Source organism: Atractosteus spatula, chromosome 12, assembly GCF_055471065.1.
Source record: "Atractosteus spatula isolate fAtrSpa1 chromosome 12, fAtrSpa1.hap1, whole genome shotgun sequence".
Classification (NCBI taxonomy): domain Eukaryota; kingdom Metazoa; phylum Chordata; class Actinopteri; order Semionotiformes; family Lepisosteidae; genus Atractosteus; species Atractosteus spatula.
The window spans coordinates 10992461-11020080 of record NC_142717.1 but is presented as its reverse complement, the minus strand read 5'-3'; the positions used below and the strand labels follow the sequence as shown (position 1 = coordinate 11020080).

At 40.2% G+C, this 27620-nt stretch overlaps 1 protein-coding gene across 1 annotated transcript in view; it reads left to right on the top strand.

Moving 5' to 3' along the window:
• Window positions 1-24425, top strand: part of bop1 (BOP1 ribosomal biogenesis factor) — a 74043-nt gene extending 49618 nt beyond the window's left edge. Inside the window, exons 4-16 of the mRNA XM_088929671.1 lie at window positions 6385-6539; window positions 7061-7178; window positions 8934-9035; window positions 10510-10722; window positions 11152-11313; window positions 11479-11559; window positions 12241-12310; window positions 18479-18611; window positions 19827-20007; window positions 21180-21468; window positions 22124-22208; window positions 22520-22627; window positions 23364-24425. Of these exons, the coding sequence (XP_088785797.1) occupies window positions 6385-6539; window positions 7061-7178; window positions 8934-9035; window positions 10510-10722; window positions 11152-11313; window positions 11479-11559; window positions 12241-12310; window positions 18479-18611; window positions 19827-20007; window positions 21180-21468; window positions 22124-22208; window positions 22520-22627; window positions 23364-23517 (1851 nt within the window). The 3' untranslated portion in view covers window positions 23518-24425. The remainder of the gene's footprint in view (window positions 1-6384; window positions 6540-7060; window positions 7179-8933; window positions 9036-10509; window positions 10723-11151; window positions 11314-11478; window positions 11560-12240; window positions 12311-18478; window positions 18612-19826; window positions 20008-21179; window positions 21469-22123; window positions 22209-22519; window positions 22628-23363) is intronic.
• The last annotated feature ends 3195 nt before the right edge of the window (window positions 24426-27620 follow it).

The window sequence follows — 27620 nt, the reverse complement described above, 5'->3', positions numbered from 1 at the left end:
TAGTCATCAATCAGAACAAGAAATGATCCCTTCATTATGAAGCAAGTGCAGAAATGTTAATCCGAGAACTTTGGATCATTTGGTAGTAGTAGTCGGCATTTGTAGTGGTCGCCGTTTGCCCTCTGTCTAGACAGATTCAGGTTATAGTGTGTATTTAAATTAGTGGTTGTGAGCAATATATATATTTTTTACTAGACATAACTGGTACGTTAGTGATGTAATTCCTGTCTGACGAACTGGGAACAGAAATCCTGAGATCCACTCAAGAATGCCGAGAAATATAATACACTTTGCTAGTTTCAGTCTAATTCAAAGAAGACATTCCTGAGAGGTCTGTTGTTGGGGAAAAAAGTGAATACTTAGTTGGGTTCAGTATAAAAGATGAAAACAACAAAAAAAAAATCCTTTTGGAATTTTGTTTACTTTAGAGAGTTGCCAGGTGTCAATCCAGTAATAACTGCACTCCATTAGGGAATGAAGTGGGATCCCCTATATGTAATGAACTTTGAAATTTTTTGGGGTGAAAAGAGCTATATAAAATCAAGAAATTTTTGTTAACTAGAAGGCAACTTGTACCAAACAATCCTAAATTCTGTTTGCTGCAATTTGTTGTACTTTTGTCATAAAGGAAGACATATCTTAAATAGAAATGTTAGCTGGTAATGAGGAATACATTTAATATCCTTCTTATGAGAGACAAAAGAAACATTACTGTCTCATCCAATAGCTGGTGTAATATTTGAATATCTCGCCCGCCTGCACAGCTGGTTTTGCTGGCAGTGGCACTAAAAGAAAACTTAATATGTGCTGTGCAGTCGGGCACTCTATATTGAGGACAAAAAAGTGTAGAAGAACGCAGACGAAGAATAAATTCAGAACTTCAGAAGCTTTGCTTGCTGTGATCAGCTCAGAAAAGTCACGGTCGTGTCGCCTTAGGTACCACAGTTGATTGAAAGCACGAGTAATAATTTGTCAATCTTGCTCCCAGCTTCTAAATACCTAATTGGAGTTTTTTGGCTATTTTTCACCATTTTTTTTGTAATAAAAGATGAAGTCACTCTCTTCTTAAATTCCATGCTGCAATTCTTCTGTTATCCCCCTGCCAAGGAATTCAGCATTCGAGTGGGTCAGCAGTGCTGAGGAATGGAAAAAGTGAGCTGCTCGCCTGTCTGAAAGACAGGCTCGAGAATTTATTTGCCAACCACAGCTATTCCGACGGCTCACCAGCTTATTTTTACTGCGTTTCTTCTAAAGGGGTAATAAAGCGGAACCGATTAACACTCGTTTTTAAGAGGGAATTCTGATTTAATTTTTGTTTTCCATGAAATGTCAATATCCTGGGTTGGACAGGTTATTTCAGTTAACCAAGCCACACCTGGCATAGCGTATTATCTGGCTGAGGGACCTGAAGATTGTTACTAAGGCAGTTTCCTGAAAGAATTTCACATTCACAAGTGGTGGAGGTCACCATACGAACAAGCCTCCATTGTTCTTATACTTGTGTCTCTGGATTTGCATATTTCATTATTATAATGTATATTCACTTCATTTGTTTCTTTAAAAAAAATGCAGTCAGCTTTTTAATTTTGTAAAAGCATCTGTAAATCCTGATTAGTTGTTATCTCACCAAATTTAGTAAGTGTATTTATGTTACCTATACGCTGTGCTTTATCTTTATCTAGCCTTGGGGTCTGCAACTCAAGGCCTGTTTGATGTTAATTGTCTCTAATTAGCCCTCACTAGGGGCATCGGTCTAGTTTGCCCTCCCAGCACTCACTTCTTAAATGCTCGTGCAGACAGGTTATGAATGTTCAGGTCAGTAATGAAGTACGCCAGCGTAACTGTGCATGTAGGTGTGTGAGGTTTTCAAACTAAACTATAACGATTATTTTTCTCCGCCTTTTTCAATGCAGTGAATTCACAAGTACAAATGTATGCATGTGAGTGTGGGTATGAGTAAGCTAGTCACTTCAAACAGTTGTATCGTGAGACCTACTGTATGCATTGGGGAGCAATGAAATTCGGTACATGTATAAATGGAACCGCAGGGAGCATGTTTCCATGGACATCAATACATTACACATGTGAGGACATCACATCAACAGGTGTGTTCGTGATTCTGTACCCCTCAGAACACACTGCTGGCCTCAGTGCTGTGTAACATCCACAGTAAATATCTGAAGAAGCTTAATGGTATCTTCAGCCAGTTCTTGGTTCAAAAAGTTTTTGTCACCACAACAGTTGGAATAAGAGGATTAAAATGGCAAAACATGGTAGAGTTTGTATGATTTTTCTATGTAGTTAATTTCTTCATGCTGTTTTTAAGGCACACATATAATGTAATGCTCTGTACTTTAACATAAAGCTTAGTCCTAAATGTATACGTTAAAATAGCACAAATGGAATATAATTATGTTAAAGAATAAGGGGTCAAACTTGGGCCTTTGGCAGGAACTCTCCTACTTCCCGTTAGAGCATTACCACTGGGGAGGTGGTAAATCGTAAGATTAATCTTTCTGGTGGTCTTCATCAAAACAGCCTAAAAATTAGCCGTTTAAATTACTATACCAAACTCTAAGGGAGAGTTAATTCACCGAAGAATAATTGACATAGTGGACTCATTCATTCTGAAGGGTTTTTGAAAAATGGGAAGGAAAAGCTTTTCCTTTCCTGAGTGAGCATTCATACCAGGTGTAAATCTTAATCGTGACAACATAAATGAGCTCTGCAGTTGTCATTGCATGAAGACCGGCACAGCAACACACTCAAGACACTCATCAAGAAATACTTGCTCATTGCTGGTTACAGTTCTTAAAATTGCCTTAATATATAAAGCATTGCAGTTTGTCCTTGTGAAATAAGGACTTGCAGGAAGGCGGGTCAAAGAAAAACAAGATATTCACTTTTGTCCACAGTCCCTGCTTTCCCATTACATGGTTAGCCAACATACGCAGGTCAATTGTCTTTTTGAAGGTCAAACCAATGTCTTTGCGGTTCTCTTTACATCAGCTTTACTCTGTGATTTTAATATCCTCTGCGATCTGAAAGAAAAATTGTTGTAGCACCATCTGACATTATGGTTTCACTGCCGACATCTTTGTTTTGTCTCCCCAAATGGCTTGAATACTCAAGTTGTGTAATTTTTGCAAAAAGAAAAATAACCTACTACCGTAGAACACTGTTTTTTGATTGAACGCGGTCTTTGGTTACCACCAATACCGAATATATTTATCATGGAATTATGTTTCTGACCTTGAATAAACGAAAGGGATACACCCTCTATGCCCTCAGCAGTGGAGAGGTTAGGTCTTTTTTTTTTTTTTTTGGACAGTACCAGAGACCTCAAAGGATTTAGAGAGTCCTGAAATGTCTTTTACAAAACAAAGTCGGCGCTCGTGAAACGCGGGGCGTGTTGTTTTACTCGGCTGTGGAAATCTGGGAGAAATGTGAGGCCAGCTCTGCCCGCGGCCCCCTCTATTTGATGTCGTCGTGTTGTAAAGTGGCAGCTGGAGAGCCAATCCCCAGGGGAGCCCTTCGGCCAGGCCTCATAAAGCTTCGCTCCAGGGAGGAAAAACCAGGGCCCAGTTTTCCCAATCCGCTGCATTGCCAAGGCTCTTCGGCTAACTTCGGATTTCTGTTGGAAACGGAAGTGGGTTTCTTTTTGTTTATTTTTTTTCTTCCCAGAATGCAACTCAAAACTGGTTCTTGGCCCCCAGGTGGCAAGATTAGCTCTTTGAATATGCTTGCAAAAAATATTCTTCACAACAAAACACCTGAACTATACTGGGTATCACAAATACCTCCAACAGTAAAAAAAAAAAAAACCCAAACATTTCTGTGTGTCCGCACGTCAGTATTGTGATTTGGTCTATCCGTGTCCATGACCTATTTTGAATGTCGGTTCAGATTTTAGCAGAACCTACAAAATTATTTGATTTTTTATTTTGTTAGAGGTCACTTTTCAAAGTGTTCTCACACTCTCACAGGAGAAAAACAGCTAAAGTAAGGAAGTTACCATTTGTAAGGATTTGGTAAAACTAATCAAGTGATAGTACTTTTAGTTTCTTTTCAATGTTTGGGTTTCCAGATTTAGAGTAACGAACGGATTAATACCCAATAAGTTTTAACTCTGTTTGACATTAATAACTGTACTATATGTTTTATGTTTCTATTTTTTAGTCTTTCAATGAGATCTGAGGTTTATTTCACCAGTTTGCTCTCTCCTTTCCAGTGAGAAAAGGATGTTACCACGTCTTTTTACTTACCTGTTTTTTACAACACAGTCATGTAGTAAGCAGTTTAAAATTTGTGACAGGCATCATTGCAATTAAAACGCTCTTGAACATGACTGGCGTCACTATAAAAGCAATCAACATACTTGCAATGGGAGTAATTTGCATTTGCCCCTCATTCGGTATTTGCATATGTATGACCACTTCCTTCCCAGAAGAAGAAGAGGAGAAATGAACTTGCAATTCAGTTTTGTACTGAAGTGTGCAATTCTGAACTTGGTGAATTTCTTTATTTTCCAGTGGTATCTCATTCTGACTGACAAGTGAAAGCAAAGTTTCTGGTCTTGAAGTAACTACTGCAGCATAGAAGCCTGCTATTCAGCTGTTGTAAGGGCACATTTTGTTGCCTGCACTAATTGCTTGCCTATGGCTTGAGCGAAGGGAAATGTTTAGTTTATGATATGAGGCACTTCTGAAATGATTTTCACAGTAGGTGTACTTCTTTTTATAAGGGCTTGAGTTTCCAGGCAGGAAATTTCAAATTAGCATAGGTGATTTTATTCATGCTCATTGACCGACTTGGACGTGACCTACCTGCCCGACTGTTAGAAAGACAGAGCTGAGTGCCGAGAGGCATGTTTTTGAGCTGCCATTGGCGGCTGGGCCTGGGAGTTTACTCAGGGGGAAATGAGACCCCTCCGAATTCCGTGGGGCTCCAGGTCTCTGGAATAGTGGAAGGTTCACAATTCACCCATTTTCAAAAAGGCAAGGAACTGCCCACCAAGCCTGCTCACCATTAAATCTGCACTATTTGCTTCCTAGTGCGGGGAAATGAAATACATCCACAGGGGAATACTGTGAAATGAGGTTTCTGTGCATTGTCTTAAAGAACAGTTTAGTTTTTGTTTTCAAGCGAATGTTTTTTGAGTACCTGAGGCATTAGTTCTGATTTTGACATAGTTAAATACCCGGTGTTTGTTTTATTATTAAAATACCTTTAAAAGTGCTTGGGATTTAAATAAGACACATAAGAGATGTTCAATATGTCCCCCTCTAATCCAGACTCAGTTAAAATCACAAAGTCATGCTTTTAGGTATACTCCGAAGCATGTGAATTTCAGCAAAGTAAATGTCTTTTTCTGTTTCTGTCTTAGAATCTTTTTGGCTGGCTAGTTAACCTGGTGATCTTGATTTTTTTTTATTGATTATGTATCCACAGGGAGATTTCAGTGGTAACATTAGGCTTTTAGAAATCAGGCTTTGAAGATAACCTTTCCCATTTCTTTTTTACATTCATGAAATTCTGTTCTGCTCTTAGCTATAATTGCCCTGTAAATGTTAATAACACTTTACAGAAGTTATTACCGGTTTGGTCAGTAGCAGAAGAACAACTTTTGTCTTTTGTCAAACTGAATTTCTCTCCGATGAAATGAGAGTGAGCGAGCTCAAAGAGTATAGGCTTTTTGTACGTTCAGTTCCCTGCTAGGACGTAGCACCACTAAAATGCGGCTAAAAAGCATGACAAAGCAAACTGCTTGTCCCTAAGTGACCGTGATAGAGGAGTTTTTTTTTTGGGGGGGGGTCTTTTACAGGTGTAGTGTAGAGTTTGAAGAATAAAGAACTATCCAAATGTTCTGTTTCAAAAATTATTTTGAATATACATACTGTTAAGGAACAAGTAATAGGTTTATTCCATGCTGAAAAAAAGAAGAAAGAAAACACAACGCTTTGGCCGTGGAGCCTTCTTCAGGTGTGAGAACCTGAATTGTCCCACCTGAACTACATACTGTTAATATAGTTTTTTTTAGTTGACCAGTGTGATGTAGCAGGTTTGCATTATGTTGTGGTGATGGAAGCCAGTCTGAATGTGATGGTTTCAAACTTTCAACCTAGCAACAAGGGTCTCCTACTTGCTCATTGAAGGGCTTAAGCCGAAATCCAAACAGCAAGACTTTACTGTAAAAGAGAATAAAGGAAACATTGCTGTCCAGCAATTAATCTAGTGTACATTTTGATAAAGGAGGGTGGTAATTGAATACAAGCCATTTTTTGTGGTCAGTGTGCGTGCTACGCCATATTTAACCAAGAGAGTTTTTGCGACTACACGTTTTTTAAATAATGTTGTAATTATCTTCAACTTTACCCTTTTCAGGATATCCGCAATACTGTTGGTAATATTCCTATGGAGTGGTACAAGGATTATCCCCATATTGGCTATGACCTGGATGGGAAGAAGATCTACAAGCCAATAAGAAACAAAGATGAACTGGATGAGTTCCTGGACAAGATGGAAAACCCAGATTACTGGTATGCATTTTACAGCGATGTGTAGCGTTTCAGGAAAAAAGCAACCTTTGGTTTTAAGTTTCAATTTCCTCCTTTTAAAGATGTAGAACTTTTTGTTTATTTCCAAATAATACTTTTTAGAACAGCATGTGTTTAATCACGAGTAAGTGTTTTCTTGAGTTTACTATCTTTATAAATGTGTTTCTTGCTTTACATTTTATAACGGAAATCCCAGTGTCCCAGCTTATTAAGGAATTCTGGGGTACATAACTAAATTTGGTTTTCTTTTAATTTACTCCTGCATTTTGAAAAGGTTTCCAGGTATAAAATGTTTTACTGTGTGATAATCTTTGTAAGGTAGTGTTGAAAAATGTGTGGCTTCAGCAGACACTGCAGTGATTGCTGCACAATGATGAGAAAAAGCAAAGAGGTGATGAGCAGTGATTTCTGTCTGGGTTGCTTCGTTTAGTAAAGCCCTTTTCAGTGGGAGGCAAAAAGAATTTTACTAAAAGTTATCCTGTGTCGTCTTCTCTGTTCCCCAGGCGCACAGTCCATGATAAGATGACTGGGACAGATATCCGTCTTTCCGATGAAGAAGTTGATCTTGTGCATCGCCTGCAGAAGGGACAGTTTGGAGATGCTAATTTCGACCAGTATGAGGTAAAACATAGGGAATTCTGCTGTAGCTATTCTACTGATTTTATTTCTTCACAGTTTGGAAAAAATAACAACTACAATTTAATTGCTGTTGTGCTGTTGCTAAATCTTTTAGTGGTTTTTAACTGTTTCCACATCATAAAGGAATCAATGTGTATATTTGTTCTACGCTTGATAATTCTTAAGATGAAAGGCAAGTATCTATCCTCTTGATTAAGAAATGCAAAATTATTGCCCTTCAAATTCGTGATGTGTAGTGAAGAAAGATATGGATAAACTGTCCTGTATCCTAAGGCATGTCCTGATTTCAGGGTGTGTTTTGGGTTTAGATTTTGTCAGGCATGTGATTGAAATAATTGTTCAAGATTTTTCAACTTTCATTAACACTAATGCTCATTGTAAAGCTTTACACTTCCACTTTAACGGAAATGTGGTTCAGACGTTAGAGGCTATAGCTGCTAAAAAACAAATGTTTGACACCAGCTTTGAACTTCATTTGAAACCATTAAAAAACTGTACAATAATACTTAAAGCCTTTGACTTCAAGTTAAATGGTCTTAAACTCCCCTTAAACAGGGTAGCAATGCCTCTGTAAAATAAAAATAGTCCAGCTGCTGCTATTTTATGGATGATACAACATTCAAGATTAGTAGTTTCTGGAGGGTCTTTTGTTTTTTGCTTTTTGGTAGACCATGGAAATAATAAAACAGCTTTTAACTCGGCTGAACCTGGAAAGGACAAGATGTACAGAGTTGTTTTGCTATTTTTATTGTATAAAATGATTTGTACCCAAAGGCCTTCATCCGGCAATAATTTTTGGAGCTAACAAGTGCCATCTCAAAGCATCATCAAGAAGCGCCTCTTCCTTTTCCTGTCCAGCTCTGCCACTTGTCTTTATAAGTTCACAGTGCTGTATTACATCACGTATATCCCTACCTTCCCGTCCACTTAGTAATAATGTGGAAGTCTTTTCGTGTCGTGTGTTGGCCACTTTAAATCTCTGATCACAGCTTTTGCAGCTCTTTCTGAGCTAGCTGCACATCAGGGGGTTCCAACTACCTCATCCTCAGACCCAGGCTGTCATCCCTCTGCCAGGCACATTGAAGGCAATGAAAGACTGCATCTGACTCTACTCATACCTATAATTTCAAATGGGTCTGATTGAGGCTAACAAGCCAATGTCCCATGATGATGAATAAAGTAGCTTTTGGTCCAAATGTCTACCAATTAGTACTGCATTATTTAATCTTTTTAAAATCTAATGCTCTAAATAACTTTATGAAATCCCAAATCCTAATTAAATAATCCCATGTGATTTCTCACGTTGCTCCTCAGTATTAAATTCCTCTCAGATGTGTAGTTTTGGTCGCATACTCATTCCTTCCTCGAATTTCAGTTGAGCAATTTAGAGATTGTTTTGCCACTCATTAAAACTAAAGCTGTGCTGGTTTGCAAGTAATTACTTTCTTCTTTCTTTTTTTTTTGCTGTATCCTAGTGTAGCATTACAAGTAAGCAGCCTCAATATGAGGTTTCCCACTTCGGCAACCCTGACCCAGAAAATTGTACAGTTAGACAGCATGGCATTTATCCCTCTATCTCCATTAGGAAGCCCTTCAGAAAATGTTTTACAGGCGTCTTGTGAAAAGGCAATTGATGATTATGGATGTAGAGCTTGCCCTCTTGAATTATATAATGGTGAAAAACGAGGTGTTGTTTTTATTACTTCTGTAGCATTCTTTGATTTTTCTTCTTTGTAGCCGTATGTTGACTTCTTCACTCACGAGACCATGATCCACCCAGTGACCAATCGCCCAGAGGACAAACGTAGCTTCATCCCATCACTGGTTGAGAAGGAGAAGGTGGGTGAGCCTTTTCAGCAGACTCACGGTGGTTTGTAGAGCTGTATAATCCCGGCCAGAATGTTCAGTGCCTGATAGTTAAAGCACATTAGTGTACAAGAGTACGAATGCTTAAGCATTAAAAATAAATCATGGGTTGTCTTCTTTTTGTCATAAAAAGTACATTTTAGGTAGGGAGCATTAGGTGAGGTCATCAACGCAATGCCTGTAAATTTTATACTTTAAAAAAAAAAAATGGACACGACATGATTCATGAGCTATCTGTTGTACAGAAAGTTTCTTTACAGCAGCCAAATATTTCATGATTAGCATGCGTTATAGAGAAGGTAAAATCAGGGAGAACACTTCAGTGATCATATGTCATAGGAGCCATGTTCTGTAGAGTATTTAGATACTATATGTACTGTGAGCCAGCCTGCCAGCCTCATAGTTTTGAATCAGTTGACCAAGTTCTCTTCTGTGTAAACTTTACCTCTGCTGAGATTTTATGCTGAGATTCGCATAACGTTTTTTGCAAGACTTAAAGCACTACACACTAATGCCCTTTATAAGCTCTTAACCTATCAAAACAGTCCCTCATCCCAGTGACAGACTTTCTATTGTATACATTACTGTATTTTATTTTCTATTTGAGATTTCGTAGTGGTCTGGTTGAGAAGACACAGACACCCTTGCATGGTGTTTTTATGATTTTTGAAAATGTTGAAAATTGATATTTATAGTCACCATAAATAAGCCTTGAATGATACATAATTTTCATGTTTCAACCAATTTGAAACATAACTGCTCCCAGATGTGTAGTATTAAATGTAATGATTCCCACATAGTTTTCAAAGTGGAATCGGAGGTGAAATTCTGTAATAATGGGGCTTTAAAATTGAAAGCTTAAAGAAATTAGAGCTCCAACTGAAAATAAAATTGTAGGGTTTTTGCCCACTGACAGTGGCACAAGAAGTGAGTCTGCAGATATTGCACCCATTTTTCTGTTACTTACTAATCCTTTTTTATAAAGTAAGACATTTATGAATACTTTAAGTCTCTTATTCACTTAAATTCTTTTGTCATTGATCTTTAAAAACACATGCAGTATTTATCTGTTGTTGCAAAAGTGGTTGACCAATAATATTTGCAATATTATTGCAATATTATTAATATATACCAATAGTAAAAACTCTTTTGTTGTACCCTCATGGCTGTTCTTTTGTTGGCATAGACCAAACAAAAGTTATTTGGAATGTGAGAAAAGTTGGTTTCTTCACGGCCGTGTCTTTGCAAACTGTTAGCCAAACTTTTACTAAAGGTGTTAAAATCTTAAAGTACTTTACTCTGCTTGAAACTATTTTTCTTTAAAGGAGGGCTAAGTAACCACTAAAAGATAAGAAATGGAATCGGTTGTCCCAGTTATGTACGGAGCCCCACAGTTATATTTTATTTTGGTGATTAACTAGTAATCCTGCTTGCGTTGGATCTCCAGGTCTCTAAATTGGTCCATGCCATAAAGATGGGCTGGATCAAGCCTCGCAAGCCCAAGGACAGCACTCCACAGTACTATGACCTGTGGGCTAAGGAGGATCCTGATGCCATCCTTGGGAGGCACAAGATGCATGTGCCAGCACCTAAGATGAAGCTGCCTGGACACGAGGAGTCCTACAACCCTCCACCTGAATATCTTTTCAGTGAGGAGGAGGTAAAACTCATTGAGAAGCAGATATGCCCGGCTGATGATGTTATACTAATATGCAGCTGCGGTGTGCTTCACTGCTCACTCAGGACAAACCTACTGTTTTATTAACTGCCTGCTTGAGTGGCTATCCATCTAGGATGAAAACTTGTCATCCAAGTTGGCTGTAGTTACTCTGTATTATCTGTCTGTTTGTTTGAGTCTCAATTGTTCACTTATTGACTAGTTTGTATGACTACTTCAATATGAATGTCTTTACTTCTTGGCCTTCAAAACCATTGATGGGAAGAAAATGGTTAAGCAGAATATAAATCACGATGCTCAAAGTTAAACTGTAAATATAAGATTTCTATCTGTAAAATGTCCTTAAGTTTGAAAAACGTCACACATCACATTGTGATGTTCTCTGAAGAATGTGTCAAACTCTCTGCACAGAAACTGGCATGGGAACAGCAGGATCCAGAGGACAGAAAGCTGAAGTTTATCCCTCAGAAATTCTCATGTCTGAGAGCCGTCCCTGCCTTCTCCCGCTTCATCCATGAGAGATTTGAGCGCTGCCTGGACCTCTATCTGTGTCCCCGACAACGCAAAATGAGGGTGAGTGCAGGCCATCGGGCCTCCAAGGCTCGTTTTGAAAGAGGATGCGCTGTCCAATTGTGTTGCCAACATTTCAAACACAACCCACTGCTTTTAACACAGATACACAAAATGGCAGCTAACTGTCCATGACAGTTTTCCAGTAATCGTCTTCTTCTGTTCCAGGTGAATGTGGATCCAGAGGACTTGATCCCCAGACTGCCAAAGCCGAAAGATCTCCAGCCTTTCCCCACCACTCAGTCACTGGTATGACTGTTGCTCTAGGAATCCGGACTTCACAGATTGAACTCTTTGTTTGCTGCTCAGAAATCATTTGGTTTGTGTTAGTGAATTTGAGTGAATTCTCCCCATGGTGATGTAAACTTTTAAATGTGAAAGTGACTTCATCAGAGGGAATAATGTAAATTGAGAAATTCCATATGCAAGTTAAAGGTTGAATGATGTTACGAAATCTCGGTTGTCAGTCGCATCCAGTCAGCTCAGACTTCAGGATTTTCCTTTTTGTTAACCCTAATTAAAGAGCAAGAGTTAGTTTTGAAACCTATTTTATACTGCATTCTGTCTGGCTTGAGCAAGGGTCTATTTATATCCAAGAAAACATACAATCGTTCTTGGTCCGGCAAGTAGACAAAGGGCCTTGGATCTTAAAAGAGATTGTTCTTGGTTGTTTAGTTTTCAGCTCCAGAGCAGAGCTGTTGATGGATTCCATGTGTAAAGACGGCAATCCTTTGATTAGAGCTTTTAAAATCTCCTGAAAATGGTTTCCCCTGTTAAATCGCGGTGGGCTAGGACACCTGCGAGCATCTTAGGTCCAGAAACTTGAGTGTTTCTCCCTCACACGATCGCTTTGTTTTAACAGAGCAATGAAACTTTTGCTAATGTCTTTGGCACCTTTTGCTGACTGTTTGTGACTTTTGCCTTTTCCAGGTCTACCGTGGGCATTCCAGCTTAGTCAGATGCATTAGCGTGTCCCCCAGTGGGCAGTGGTTGGTCTCGGGTGAGTGCCAAAGTTCCTCCTCTTTGATGTGGGGAACGCTTCGCTGGGATTCTATTTTTAAAAGCTCAGAGCTCTTCGATAGATTATTTTTTGTGGTTTGTTGTAATTTAAGCAGTAGCTAACTGCCTGCTTATATCATCCCCACAGCACGAGCCATGATGTAATGTGTTTGGCTTTAAAACGGAGATTAATAGTAAAAAACAAGTGATTCGTCTTGAAAGAATAGAGGAAAGGAGCCAGAGGCATTGTGGGTAAAATAACTTGCTGGCACACTTTAAATATAAAAAAATAACCTAAAAGATGTAATATTCTCTGTCCCCCTTGCCCCTAATTGAAGGCTCCTTGGTCTTTTTTAATAGTTTTTGGCAGCCTAATCTTACTGTGAACCACATCAGGAAACAATATGAAAACCCTTAATGCAGGTTGTAAATGTTCAAATGGTTTGCAAAATAACCCTTGAGGCTTTGGCTTTAAAAGTTAACGCAAATGGCTGACCTACGTTGCAGTGTCCCTGCACTGCCACCTCAGTATGTGTGCAGCTGACACCAGCAGCATCTCCTGTTAAAGCAGTGGCCATATACGTAAGAAAACTGGGGTGATCATAAAAAACACAATTTTAGGTGAGAATGAAAACCTGTGTGTCAGCGTATGAGCTGAAAAGGCGCGTGTAAAGATTACTTCTCTGCTGAAAGGTAAAAAGAAGGTAGAGATAACAGTTTCATCTGTGGAGCCTTCTTTATCACAAAGTCTTTGTTAGCCCACCTGATTTGGACTAGCCAGCTGTGTCTCTATGGGTGGCTACGAACCCTTCAAGCTCGCATGGGGGAAGAGTGAGGGAGTCCAGACAGACTCCTCCAGTGTTGCCACCTTTGAGCTGCTCATCTTTTTAACACATGCCTTACTGGAGGTTCAACACTTGCCTGAGGAAAGACCTGAACATTAATCGCAGTCATTCCCTTGGCAGCGCTCAGCCAACTATGACCTGCCACTTGGGGAATCCCAGTCATGGTTGGCTAGTGATATGACACGAGCTCGAACCCATGACACCTGGATCGTGAAACCCAACCTGCACTTGGGCAAGTGCAGGTTTTGTCACTCAGAAGCCTTCCGTTTCATCTTCCTTTTTACTTTTCTGCATGGGATTATAGAAAAATGGTTACATGAATGTTAATTAACCAAGCCTTGCAATGAAGGCCTGAATGAAGTAGCATGAGCACAGCTGGTGTGTGTCAGTAGAGGGGAAACAGCCCTTAAATTATCTTTTAATTCATAGCCTTCAATTGTTTGTATGACGGGAGTGAGAAATAATGATTTTCAGTACTTTCAGGGAAGGCCTTATGAGAACATTTTATACCTTGTCTCTGCATCAAGATTTGTGATGCTTGAAAGACCTCAAACTTCAAGGGTAGTTAGTTACTCCTAGGTTTAAGTGATCCATGCTAAGATTCACGTCTGAATAAGCCAGGCCAATACTATGCAGGGTAACATATATAGAGCTGAAAAATACTAAATATTCAAACTTCTTTAAAATAGTGTACTCGCTAAAAACCTAAGTGTCAACTGCTATTCTTACGGTAAAAAACAGGGAAATTACAACATGCATATAATTATCTACTTAAAAGGGGTTTAGAGAGTGTGGGAGAATTATATGTCTTATGTCAATTACCTTTTGACTGGATAGGCAGAGTTTTTGTCAGGCACGCTGTATACGAAGGCTAACGGTATCGACATCCTGCACTGCACCTGTCGTTACACGGCCCATTCTGTGTTTTCATAAGACATAAACCCCTCATCACTCAAGAGATAACTCATTTTTTAAATCTTTTGTTTGTCTCCTTCTGCCTTTCGTGATGGACAAGTGTTAGCTTCTGTTGCATTGTTTTCTTTTCCATCATTCAGTTAAATTAACCTTTTTCTGCTTTCCTGCTATAGGAGACTAGTATTAGGTGAAGTGCTTTTCTCAGCGTTTAGAAAAACGGAAGTAAATCTTCAGGTGTTGAGATCAATTGAGGCCATCACTTGAAAAATTATTTCATCGGGAATACGAGAATAAAGGACAAGGTTGAGATCACAACTAAAATTTACACTCGCTGAATCTTGAGGCTTTAGAGAACCAGGGGAATACTCAGTCTAAAGCTATGTAGAACCTTGGTCAAGCTTTTCCAAAAAAGTGAAGTATAAGATATATTTTTAAGCTTTTGGAAATGTGGCTTAACAGATTTAAATTTAGTGTTTGGGTTACCATCTAAAAATGCCCAGCAAAAACAGGAAGGTGGTTGATGTTGCTCAAACTGAAGTATCATATGGGAAACATACAAACAATTGAAGGCTGTGAATACAGCAGCAAACCTTTTGAGGAGCTGGCCTCAATTTAGAGGCAATATCCTCCATAACAAAGGACGTCATAAACCCTAAAACAAAAACCACTACAGTCATGGCCGGTCTTTGTCTTTCTATAAAATCTATTAGTGTTGTAATAAAACATTCTTTCCCATAGTAAAAAAGTACTGTTGACAGCCCCAGAGGATTTTTTTTATTTCCAAAACTATACCCTCATAAATTTAGTCTCTCCCCCCCCACCACCACCATTTATGTTCCTATGGAGGGACATTTTTAAATTGTCCTAACCATGAAGGACCACTGTACGGTATATCTCTGCCCTTCTCTGCTGGCCTCCTCTGCTGGCCTCCCAGGACTCCTGAAGTCCACGTTTGACTCACTTGCCAAATCGAAAACGTCGGGCTTGGAATTTGATTGGAGGTTTCCATCGCATGTAAGGAAGAAGCCTTTCACAAGACAAAACATTGCCTTGAAATTTTTTGTGCCCTGCATTTGTTGGAGGTGGGTAGGAGTTCTATTTCAATGGGAGATTTAAATGAAGATCCAGAGGCAGAATTGTATGTTGGAATTCACTAAGGTGTTAAACAAGATAAGAAGTGACATCAAGCAATTTGTGTGCAGTTTGTGCCCAATGATTATATTAGTTAAGAGGATGAATGGTTTCTTTTTTAAGTTGCCTTTAAATATTAAGTTTGAGCAAAATATCTCTGAAAACATTTTGGCCATATTACTACTTGTGTATGTAACAGGGCCACATCATTAAAATCAGAATCCCCTAAATAGTGGAAATATTCATATCTGTAACATGAATGCCATGACCGTTATATGACATATACAATGATTAGATTGATAATTAGATAATTAATAATTCGATGGCAGGTGGCTGTGTGCGTTTTGATGTTTTATCACCTTTATCTTTCTATGCAGATTGCTTATTTTAACACGCCAGAGATATAATTAGCATTTCATCTTTTTCTGTTTACCTAAGTCCGAGTCGTGCTGCTCTTCTCAAACTGTAATCCTGGTGAGCGTTGCTTTCTTTCCTGGATATGAGCCAGGATGGTTTTCAGGAGCTGAAAATCATTACACTGTGTTCGTGAAAGACTGTAAAACAGAGAAGGCAAAATTGAAAATAAACAGTGGAAAAAAATCTTTACAACACAAAAACCACAGCACAGTTGATGAAAGACCATAAATTTGTTTTTTTTTTCTTTAATTCAAAAATGTTTTCATACTTTCCAAAGTCCTAAGCACTAAATTTGTCAGAAAGCTGTTAGGCTCAGATTTTTTAAGGGGAGTGTGGTGGGGGCCTTGAGTCTTGACCATATCAGACACATGTATTTAGCTACATTTGCTCTGTAACTGCCTGCTTTTCCAACCAAGCATCTTTTAATTGAGCCTTATTGGCAATTCCCTGTGTATTTCCACTGCATTTCAATTGCTTACCACAAATATACATGCCAGACAGGATTTTTTAACCACCAACAGGACATAACCTTATGAGCAGTTCCTCTTTCTATATCTGTAGTGAAAGCACTTAATACTTAAAAAGTGATTATGGTTTTCAAGTTATTATACTCCACCCTCAAGCTTGCTTGTACAAGAAAACCAAGCTTTACTTGTTTTTTTTTTTATTAGGCATACAGGTATAAAAATAATTTTACTACCGCTTTAGCACTAAAAAAATAGTCTAGTCGATTTCAGAGGTAGAGTTTGACCGTGGTTCATAGCATGCAGTAAAACCTTATTATAGAAGGAGGTTTTGGATATACCGCGGTTAATCATATCCCCAAGACAGATGTAATTTATTTTTCTGCAGGCAAAGTCTGTAGTCCACTGTGAGTGTGTTAAATATATTGTTCTCTAGCTTTGTTGATTTTTAAAATGTTCAGTTTAATTGTGGCACTGTCCACAGAAGCAGGGTATAACATGTGACAACACCTTTTTAGCTGACATAACAGGAATGTACCAAGACTATATCTATTAATCAAGATCGTTCTTATACCTGCACAATCCCCAGTGACTCAGAAACTACTTGAAGGGTACAGAACCCATTAAATTGAAAACGGAAGTTGCAAAGATGGGTATACCTTCCAAATTCTTCTTCTTGTAGCTTCATTAATATATTAACAGTGGTGTAATAATGACTACAAAATGAAATCTTCAAGATTTATTATAACAGTTAAACGCGGCGAATCAAAAGCCAGTTAATCTCTTACTGGATTTCCCAAAGGAATAAACACTTGGAAGACAGAAGAAAAATTACATTCATTCACTAAGTTGCATGTGATGTCCCCTGTGGTGTTCTGAGTTGAAGAAGCACCAGGTGAATAGCAAAGTAGTTAGAACATCAGACTGATAGTGGACACCTTCGTTCATTCCATCAATTCAGTATTAAGAATTGCTCTGTCCCGCAAAATAAATTATATTTTGGAATCCATGTCTTTTACGTCGTTATGTACTCATCTAAAAAGAGAAAGAGTGGTTCCAAAATTTCGTATCGCTTATGACGCAGGTAGCTTATGATGCAGGTGCTGAAGTTGTCCCCCAGCACGTACATTCTCTCGTGATTGCTCCTGGAAGACGATGGCTCTTGGAAGAATATCTGGGAAGAATCCCAGCACTTTGAGACCCAAAGACAGCAGAGTCAAATAGAGCTTGTCTGGGTTTTTGCACCTTGACTGGGTTGCCCACAACAAGTTGCAAATAAAGAGAATATCCTTGTGATAACGAGAAAAAAATGACAAAACATTATATCATGTCCACAGCTTAGTCAGGTTTTATATCCCTAAAAGGCAAAAACAGCACTGTTCTTTGGGAGATCTGTAGTACTTTGCATTTTGAATCTGTAACATTTTTGTCAACATAATGTAGTCTGTGTTGGGGAGCAAAGGGAGTAGCCTTATGTAGAATAGTTTCATGTATTTGGTTATGCTGTGACTATCTGTGTACAGGGACATGTTAGATAATGCAGTCTTCCTTAATTCAATAGAAACATATGCTGAAAGCCTAGATATCTCTTAGATAGGAAGCATAAATCTGATTTGATTCCATTATTTGAAGCAGAAAATAGTGACGTTTCCAAGCGGGAGCCTGTATAAACTCACTTCATCCTGCCTAGTCTATCAAAGAAAGTCTGGCCTGATAAATAACCATTGCGGTCCCAGTACCTTTGGTAATTTAGAAGACCTCAATGTTTCCTAATGTAGTGTTTTGTGAAATTATATCCTGTCTTTATTCAGGACCAGATTTGGCAAACATAGTAATGAGGTGTGCGGTATAAACACTGGATTAAGAAATTATCCAACATACAACTGAATTTGGCTTCACTCTAGGTTATGTAGGACTGTTTCATTACTCTTCCATGCATTGGGGCTCAAAGCCTGAAGAGGTCTTTCATCCCTTTTCAGTTCCCCCTTCAGTCCATGGCGGAGCGCTAATAGAAAGCAGATCAAGTCCATAAACATTTCCCTTTCGTTCTCTCCTCATCTGCCTCAGGAGAAATGCAGCACTTTCCGTATCACTTTCTAGGGCTTTACCAAAAAATTATCAGCATCTTAAACGTGTGGTTTCCAAAACGTTAGTTTTTCAAGCAAATGTAAGTGACAGAGTTGCATTGCTCAGTGGTAGTGGAAGTCTGGGTTAGGTCGCAGCTAGTATACAAAAGTACTCGAGAGCGCTCTCAGTAAGCCGGCTTCTGCAGTTCATGGAAGTGATGTTACTCTTTGCTTGCTTCCCCTTGTTTCGCGCAGCCACTGTAGCGTTTTTTTTTAAAGGGGTTCTCCGATTCTGACTAACCTCTCCACCCTCCCCCCACCTTGTACTCAGGCTCCGACGACTGCACGGTGCGGTTCTGGGAGGTCAGCACGGCCCGCTGCATGAAGACACTTGAAGTGGAAGGAGCAGTCAAGAGCGTGGCCTGGAACCCTAACCCAGCCATCTGCCTAGTAGCACTCACTCTGTAAGGCTTCTTGTTCTGTCTTGTAGCGGGCCTTTTCTCCGTCGAAGTGAAAGCAGCTGAAATTGTTATGAAATGAACTTCAATTCCTAATATTGATTATGGTTGATAGTAATTTGATGTGTTCACTTGTTCACCGGAGCATGTATTAAGATTTCTAGAGGACTAATTGGCCCCGACTACCTCTGTTGGTAGAGCATGAGACTCATAATCTCAGGGTAGTAGGCTCGTGTCCCACGTCGGGTGCCAGGTTGGGCACAAGGCTAACAACCCTGTCCCGTAAGAAAACAATGTTACGGAAACAGGAACAGGATGTTGCTGCGCCTACGTGCCTGAAGGCATAACGGGCAAACAGTAAGTAAGTGAGAGGACTAATTAGAAATGTTCAGAAGCGCATTGCTGCCATAAAGAAAAATAAAGATCCTGAGTTATCTTGTAATTGTGAGATACCAACCATCGATTCAGTGTATGAATAACCTGTTACGTTGTGCTACGACAGCACCTACAAGCTGCCAATAGCTTTTAAATAGCTAATTGAAACATTTTCTGTAGGTTTAGTGTTCCTGACAATGTGCAATGCAGAAAAATGCGTGTGGACTTACTTCCCCCTCTGGTTTATTCATGATGACGTTACAGTTTGTACCTCACGTAAACACTGTCTTAACCATGAGGACACTCACACGTATCCTCAAACAAGAACAGGTGTGCCCTAAAATGGTTTCCACCGCTTAAAACTGAAAGTCAGGTAATGATATTGTAGGTATTGTATGACAGTTGGGCTATTGTAATCACATGAAGTACACAACAATTACTATCTCATAATTACGAGATACAGGATTTATTTTTGACAGCAGCAATGCTGTTCCGTAGAAATGCACTAACTACTTAACATTTTCTAGCTTTTACAGAATACAGAAATCCAGTTTGTCTCCACATTCCTTTTTGCTACTACATGCTTTGACACTTTATTTCCGTGAATATCATTAACATAAGTATAATGTATAATAACATAAGGAAACCAATAAAATGTTAGGTAAATACATATTAACATAACAAAATACATTGCTTTATTTTTTAAAGTATTTATGAAGTTTCGTTAATCCACAGCATATCTGTATAATCATTTCATTTCTATGCTGAGGCTTTAGACTGATACAGAACGTTTTATTCATTGTGGAAACCATATGACAAAGTCCTTTCCTGGCGCTGGTTTTGCAGTGGGCAAAAGGTGGTGGTGGTGAATCCCGGCCTGGGAGACCGACTGGTTTCCAGTGCAACCGACCAGCTCATCTCGTCCTACGAGGAGCAGGAGGAGCAGAAGCCACAGCCCGTGCAGTGGATCGTCCCAGAAGGCAAGGACTTTGAGAAAGGACTGCGCCTCATCATCAGCCATCCCAAGGTACCACAGTGGGTTAAAGGACATATTGGGGACTTAACCTTCCTTACAGTATGTGAGGCCCTAGATTAACAAGGCTGTTCTGAGGCTGGACTTTGCTTCAGCAGTGAATCACAGTCCAGTTCCCTTCCAGCATTGTGGATGACAACTCCGTTGCACTCGGAGTTATCACCTCGAAGGGTTTTGTTTCTCTTAGGGGGTGTAATTTCAGTGGGGGATCAAGGTTTGTGTGCATGACTGTGTGACGAAATCCTTCCAAAGAACCTGTAGCTCCTCACATGATTTGTAGTTCGGGAAACTGTAAGGTTTCTGGCACCATACAGGCAGATTAGGGTATTTTTTTCCTATGGAAAAAAATATTTAAAAAGCCACTAGTGTTTGAATTAAGGCGCAAGGAAAAAATATAGTTGACATGAAATATGAGCCATTGGAGATCCTGGAAGTAATAATAATAGAAAATTGTCCTCAAACTTTTTTCCTGGTCTGTAACCAGCTGGAAGGACCGTTGGTTGATAAGCTAGGTAACTGATAAATGAAATCTGAAGAAAAAGATGGTACATTTTCTTTTAATAAATCTGTCTTCTGTGATTTTTACTATCCAGAAATAGAATATCAGTTGAAAAAAATCCACATTAGGCAAATACAGTATGTTTCGCAGTTTAACATCAGGCTTTGCACGTTTGTGGGACTTGGTGGTTCTGTTTTAAACTAATGTGCAATATGGTAATACAACACAGGATTGAACGACATGTTCTGATTCTATAGCCAGCAGCTTTATTACCCTGTAACTCAAAATTGGGAGCCCACTGAAGCTCAGCAGGTGTGAGCCTGGTCAGTACCTGGATGGGAGACCTCTTGGGAGAAACTAAGGTTGCTGCTGGAAGAGGTGTTAGTGGAACCTGTAGGGGGCGCTCACCCTACGGTCTGTGTGGATCCTGATGACCTAGTATAGCGACGGGGACACACTGTACTGTTAAAAATGCACCGTCCTTAGAATGAGTTGTAAAACTGAGGTCCTGATGCACACTATGACCGCCGTCTCATCATCCAGGTGGGCGCTACAAACTGGTCCCCATTACCTGTAAATGGGTTTGAGTGGAGTGTCCTGAAAAGTGCTATATAAGTCTGTATAAGTCACTGCTTAACCCCTGTGTGTGCCTTTTCTACCCGGGCAGTCTGTGAAGCAGGTGACGTGGCACGGGAAGGGCGACTACTTGGCCTCCGTGCTGCCGGACAACGGCAACATGCAGGTGCTCATCCACCAGCTGAGCAAGCGCCGCAGCCAGAACCCCTTCCGGAAGAGCAAGGGCCTGGTGCAGTGCGTGTCCTTCCACCCCATCCGGCCGTACTTCTTCGTGGCCACCCAGCGCTACGTGCGCGTCTACAACCTCATCAAGCAGGAGCTCACCAAGAAGCTGATGGCCAACTGCAAGTGGATTTCCAGCATGGCCATTCACCCTGCAGGTCTGCAAAACTCTGCGTTTGTTCCTTGTTGTGGGGGAAAGGGGCCAGACGGTGGCTGAATACTGCTGCAAAGTAGATAGAGCCAACGGTTTGCCTGCTGTGTAAGCACTAACATTAACTAAAACTAAGATTTGACATAGCACTCATCGGCGGCACAGTGGTGCAGTAGTTGGCGGTGCTGCCTTGCAACGCTGTGGCCCTGGGTTCGATTCCAAACCTGGGGTGCTACCTGCGTGGGTATTGTATGTTCTCCCTGTGTTGACGTGAGCTTCCACAGGGGGTTCAGATTTCCTTCCACAGTCCAAAGACATGCATGGCAGGTTAATTGGCTTCTGGGAAAATTGGCCCTGGTGTGAACGTGTGTCCGTGTCTCTGCAGTGGGCTCGTGTCCTGTCCAGGGTGTACCCTGCTTTTGTTGGGATAGGCTCCAGCTCCCCCGCAACCCTGAATTGGATGAAGCTGTTAGAAAATAGACGGATGGGATCGGAATTTCTGGAACTGTCAGCTGACAGCCGTAATTAGTGTTTGTGTGTGATTAGAAGCCTCATAGAAGCAACAGATAAAGCTGGAGGACTACTGTTGTTTACATGCCTTCGATAAGCATGTCTGCGTACTTATGGTATGTCCAGAGTGACCAACATGGAGATTGTTGCAGGTGATAATGTGATCTGCGGAAGCTACGACAGCCGGCTAGTGTGGTTCGATTTGGATCTCTCTACAAAACCTTACAAAGTTCTCCGGTGAGTAAGCAGCCCACGTTAAAATGAAAACTGGATTATGTCTATTTATTGTTTCATAAAATCAGTGATGTAACATACTCTATGTGACCAGACAGCAGAGTCCAGCTTTAGTTTAAATATCTTGCCTTGTTTTTTATTAAATACTTTCCTCGATTCTTTTCTTGATCCTTGGTGGTCACGGTACGTCCGTGTGAAAAAATGGTGCCAGAAAGCACTTAATATTTACCCTGGATAATGATTTTTTTTAAATGAGCGGTGATTGTTTTGTGCAGCCATTATCATCATTCTGATACCGTGTTTGAATATCTTAGGCATCATAAGAAGGCTCTCCGAGGTGTGGCATACCACAAGCACTACCCGCTGTTAGCCTCTGCCTCCGACGATGGCAGTGTTATAGTCTGCCATGGCATGGTCTACAAGTAAGTCAGACTTTCCTATTTCCTCACTCCTCTGTTCTCACCTTATCATCCAGCAAAGCCTATCATTAAGATGTTGGCATTTGGATTGTAGTCAAGAGTCCAGGGGTCCCAAGTACTTGAGACTTCACAAAAGTGCCAGTTAGGAGTACAAGTTAGTCAGTCACACCAAGTGAGACGCAACTTGCTGAGTACTGTAAGGGATGTGTAGGCTTGTCTTGTCTTGGAACAGCTACCCCTGGGTGAGCCATAACACCCTTCCAGTTAATGCTGATTCTCCTGTCAGATCATGTCGGATATCATGACCCAAGCAAGCCTGCACAGCATGAAAAGTGTCAGTGGGCTCTAGAAGTGAATGTTTACTTTAGAAAGCACAATCCTCTTGTAACTGCAGCTCATCAAAGGAGACTAAGAGCTGATCTGGTGAGAAACATTGAGATAGAAACTCAGTAGCACTTTTACAGCTTAATTGATCATCAAATTATAACAGTCCATAATGTACTTTTTCCATCTCGTATATGTGCGAGTCTCACAATCCTTTCTGCTTTCTGCCGTGTACATGTTTGCATGAGAAACTACAAACCTGCTTTTCCTATTGTGAGAGAAGGTATTCCATTTTGCTCGATATTATTATATTTCATGAGCTGCTGATCAAAATCGAACAAAGTCTTCTGCACGGACACTATTGTTCCTTTGTGCTTCACAATGCCTGAACCCACTGTGTCTGCCTTGTCTCTAGTGACCTGCTCCAGAACCCACTGATTGTTCCAGTCAAGGTCTTGAAGGGCCATGAGATCTCCCATGATCTGGGCGTCCTGGATGTGACTTTCCACCCTACCCAGCCCTGGGTCTTCTCCTCCGGAGCCGATACCACGATCCGACTCTTCACTTAGAGCAGCTGCAGGCACAGGTGTACTGAGTGTTATGGGTGCTTAATGGCTGCACCTGTGAAGAATATTTACGCGCTGGCTTCTTCTATTATTGTCAGCCAGGAACCCTGCAGAGATGAGCTCACTCAGAAATTGTATGAGGAAGATACAGATCCTTACTTTTCTGCAAAATTTACAGCCAGAAAAGAGAACTATAGAAGTCTGTAACCTAAAACCAGTATCCTATTATTTTCTGAAAGTGTCAAGAATATGATTAGGGAAGATATTAACCTTCTGTGGAGAAAGAAATGTAATATCTCTACACGGTACTGTTGAAAGTGTCATTCTACAGTTTCCACAGGTTTTATCAGGACCATATACATAAATTCGTACCTCAAAAATTTGACCCTTGTGATTTGTTCAAGTTTTCTATCTAAAAAAAGTTCAGAACCAAGAGCTCAAAAGGCTGAGAAAGACACCAGGCTGTACCATTGCTTCTGTAAGTCTTGTTAAACTTAGAGGAGGGGAGCATGTTTAGTTTTCATGCAGCACCCCAGTCTTGACTGGATGGGGAAGGCTACTTTGCTGAAATATGCAGCTACCATAACAGTGCACGTGACATGTAAAATTTGACGGAGTTACTAGGCTGCCAGTGAGAGGTAATTTGCGCACAGCGAACTGTGCCAATGGAAACAACTGAAAAGACCGACCAAAGCAGAACTGGGTTTAAAGTGCTGTGATGTAAACTAAATGATCGTGCAAGGTCTCCATTCATTATAACAGACAGCTCTTTAGGGCATATTTAGGTTGATGTAAGTGATATTCAATTGATGACACATTGCTTTTATTTGCTGTATGTGTAAAACCCTTTTCTTATAAAAACCTGTTGAGAACCATGACTTTTTTAATTAAAAACTTGCTCATGAGAACTACCTGAAGTTTGGAGGTTTTTGTGTCTCATGTCCTGGTGCACAGAGACCGAATTAAGAAATCATGAATAGTAAATTCAGCAAGTGGATTTGTGACCATGAACAGGAAATGTTTCTTTATATACAGTTGTGAGAATCTTGATCGAGCTACCACACCATGTAGAAGCTGATGTTCAGCACCTTCTCTAAGAAATCTGCTTCAGTCAGCACTTAGTCTACATAGACAAAATGCCCTTTTTTCTAAATTTACAACTTCAGACTTAGTAGTGAAACAAGAACACAGAATCACAATTGGAAATTATCAATATAATAGAAAATACGCACAACTTTTTGTGTAAAGAAGTATATTCAAACGATTTCCCAGCAAAATGTGTGAAAATTGATTCACTTTACTGTCTAATAAGGAAGCTTATTAGCAGTACGGAGAAAAAAGTATTGCATTTATACAAGAAAATTATTACATTTAAATGCAATTAATAGTTTGAGAACACTGTTGCCTACTATTTTAACATCTTGCATTATATATGCAATGATAGTCATGTGCAAAGTAGGCATTGACTTTAACCACAGAATAATACTCGCACTCCTTTTTTTTGGGAAAAAAAATAATGTAAAGGAGCACATGTAGTGCCTTTTGTGTATATGAAATAGAGTATAGTGTCAGTGAGCATTCCTGGGTTAAACGCATGCCGTTGTTGCCATGTCTGTGACAAGTAGAGATGACACAGCTTTCCAAACGCATGTTATTCTTGAACGTGAAACTGCAGGGACATACTGTACATAGATATTTGCCTACGTGTTAAACATTGAACAGAATACAATCACGATGACTTGACAGTCAGACTTACAGCTGCTGTTGGCTTACTGTTCCTGTTACTGACGCTATTCTACTGTTGTTAAAGTCAGTGCTACTTTGCATGGGCCAATATTATTGCATATGTAATTCAAGATATTAATATAGCAGGTCGCACTGTTTACGAATTAAGGCATTTAAATGCAATAATTTTCTTGTTTAAAAGCAATAATTCTCTTGTAGAGATGCAATACTATCTCTTATAAACGCAATTTTTTTTCCCTCAGTGGTGGTAATAAGCTACCATAGAGGAGCAATGCCAAATACCCTCCTCTCCTTTGAAACCTTTCTCAGCTGTACACAGTTGTGGTTGGTCAGAACTCAAGCGTGAAAGAGTGACATACAGAGCAGCCCAAAAACACTCAACATTAAGGGAATTGAGTGCACCGGAAAAACAGAAGGAAAGTGATAAGCGCTTAAGGTAATGATTAAATAAATAGTACTGCCTGGCTGAGTCTGGCACTATACTGTACAGATAGCTTGGATAGGTTCGGCTGGACAGTAAGGAAAAAAGGTTGGGGTGTGTCAGTCCAGGGAGAGGGGCACAACACAGCGCCAGCCGAAAGCGAACCTGTCCACCAAAGTCCGCAGACCGAAGTCGGGGAGCTGGGGCCGCCAGGGTGTCGCACTCATCGGCTGCGGAAGAGGAGACCCCCGGGGCGGAGGCAGCTGAGCAGGCTGACTGAAGTGCAGGGGATGAGCCACCGAACCCCGCGGCTGTGCTTCGTCCAGGCAGTAGGCTTCACTTGCGGAAAGGTCCAACCTCCCAGGCCGGGCAGGGAACTCCAGTTGTGGTGGTCCAGACAGAGGGCTTTGGGAACTGGTCGGTTCAAGGCACATGTCCTCAGGGGGGGGTCCCCTCACTGGCCTGGTCAGTCATGCGTATTAATAACTGCTCCATTGACACTTGCAATAGAAATAGGATAAACAGGTACACTTGTCAAAACCACTAAACCAGGAATGGAAATTGATGCCAGTGACATTCATTGCTCCCAAATCTGTTCTGTGGCCTTCATTTTTTTGTATTATTGTAGTGCATACTGTTTCTATTATTTGTTGTTCAATGCTACTTATTGGAGTGAATTATTTTTACAGTATTGTTGTTGTTCACAGCATCTTAGGGTTGAGGTTGAGAGTTAATTGTTTTGCATTAACTGGTTCCAAAATAATGGGCAGCACCTTCACAACATCGGCCAGCACGAACTGTTCGTATGTAACATCACAGCATGTACCAGGCTCTGGAGAAACACGTGTGTCTGCAGGTTTTCATTCCAGCTGTGCTTTTAACCATCTGAATCAGGTGGCTATTTTCTCAACTGTAGCAGACATTTTGATTCAGTTTGAGTATTCAGGTTTGGATTAAAAATTCAATCACAAAATATGTATACATCATCTTTAATTTAACCAAATGACATATCATTAAAAGGGTGTGCAAAATAAGTTTGCAAGGCACTATACTTCATTATGGTGCAATATCAGTAATGAAGTGCAGCTTTGTAACATACAGTTGCAGATTTTTTTTTGTCAGCACATTTTCCCTCTTGAAATGACCCAATTATCGAGTCTCTGTCTGGAATTAATACATAGTAATTAGAGGTTTACCCTACACTGATCTTTTGAATTTGCTTTAATAGTGCATGCTACAAATTGGGTGTCGTATCTTTTGACTGTAATATTATAGCTTGCTGCTGAGCTATTAGATTCTTTCCTCTTTCTCCATTTTAGGATTGTACTGTAGGGACCACTCCCAAGTCAGTTTTTTTTTTTGGTTAAAAGCTGGTTAAAGAGTTATGGGAAGCCATTGCAGAACATTTGTCAGCAAGAACAGTTTATATGTAACATGAAAGCATGTGTCAGACACAACAGTGTGTCTGCAGGTTTTCTTTCCAGCCTAACTTTGAATGAGGATGCTGTTTTCTGAAGTGGATTGTTCTTCGGTTTTAGGAGTTATAGACACCTGAAAACTGCGCAGATGCAGTTGGCAGGATTGGAATCAGTAGAACGCACGTTGTGAATCATGGGAAACTGTTCCAGGATCATCGGTGAAGTCGCCAGTTGCCTGGGTAGTGGAGTGTGGAGGGTTCATGGACATTTTTGTCTTGCCAAGAAGTCATCACCTGTCCTGCTGGGGGGTTGGGTTTTGTAATCCTGGAAGAACATGCAAACTCGACGCAGATAGCACACCAAGTTCAGAATGAAACCCCAGACCCCAGCTTTGTGAGGCAGCAATGCTAAAAACTCCACCACTTTGCTGCCCTATTTAAGAATATACGTGTTTTCATAGGAGCCTTCAGCTTTCCACACTTATGCTAGGAAAAGCTATTTGGAACGTCATCAGCAGAAAC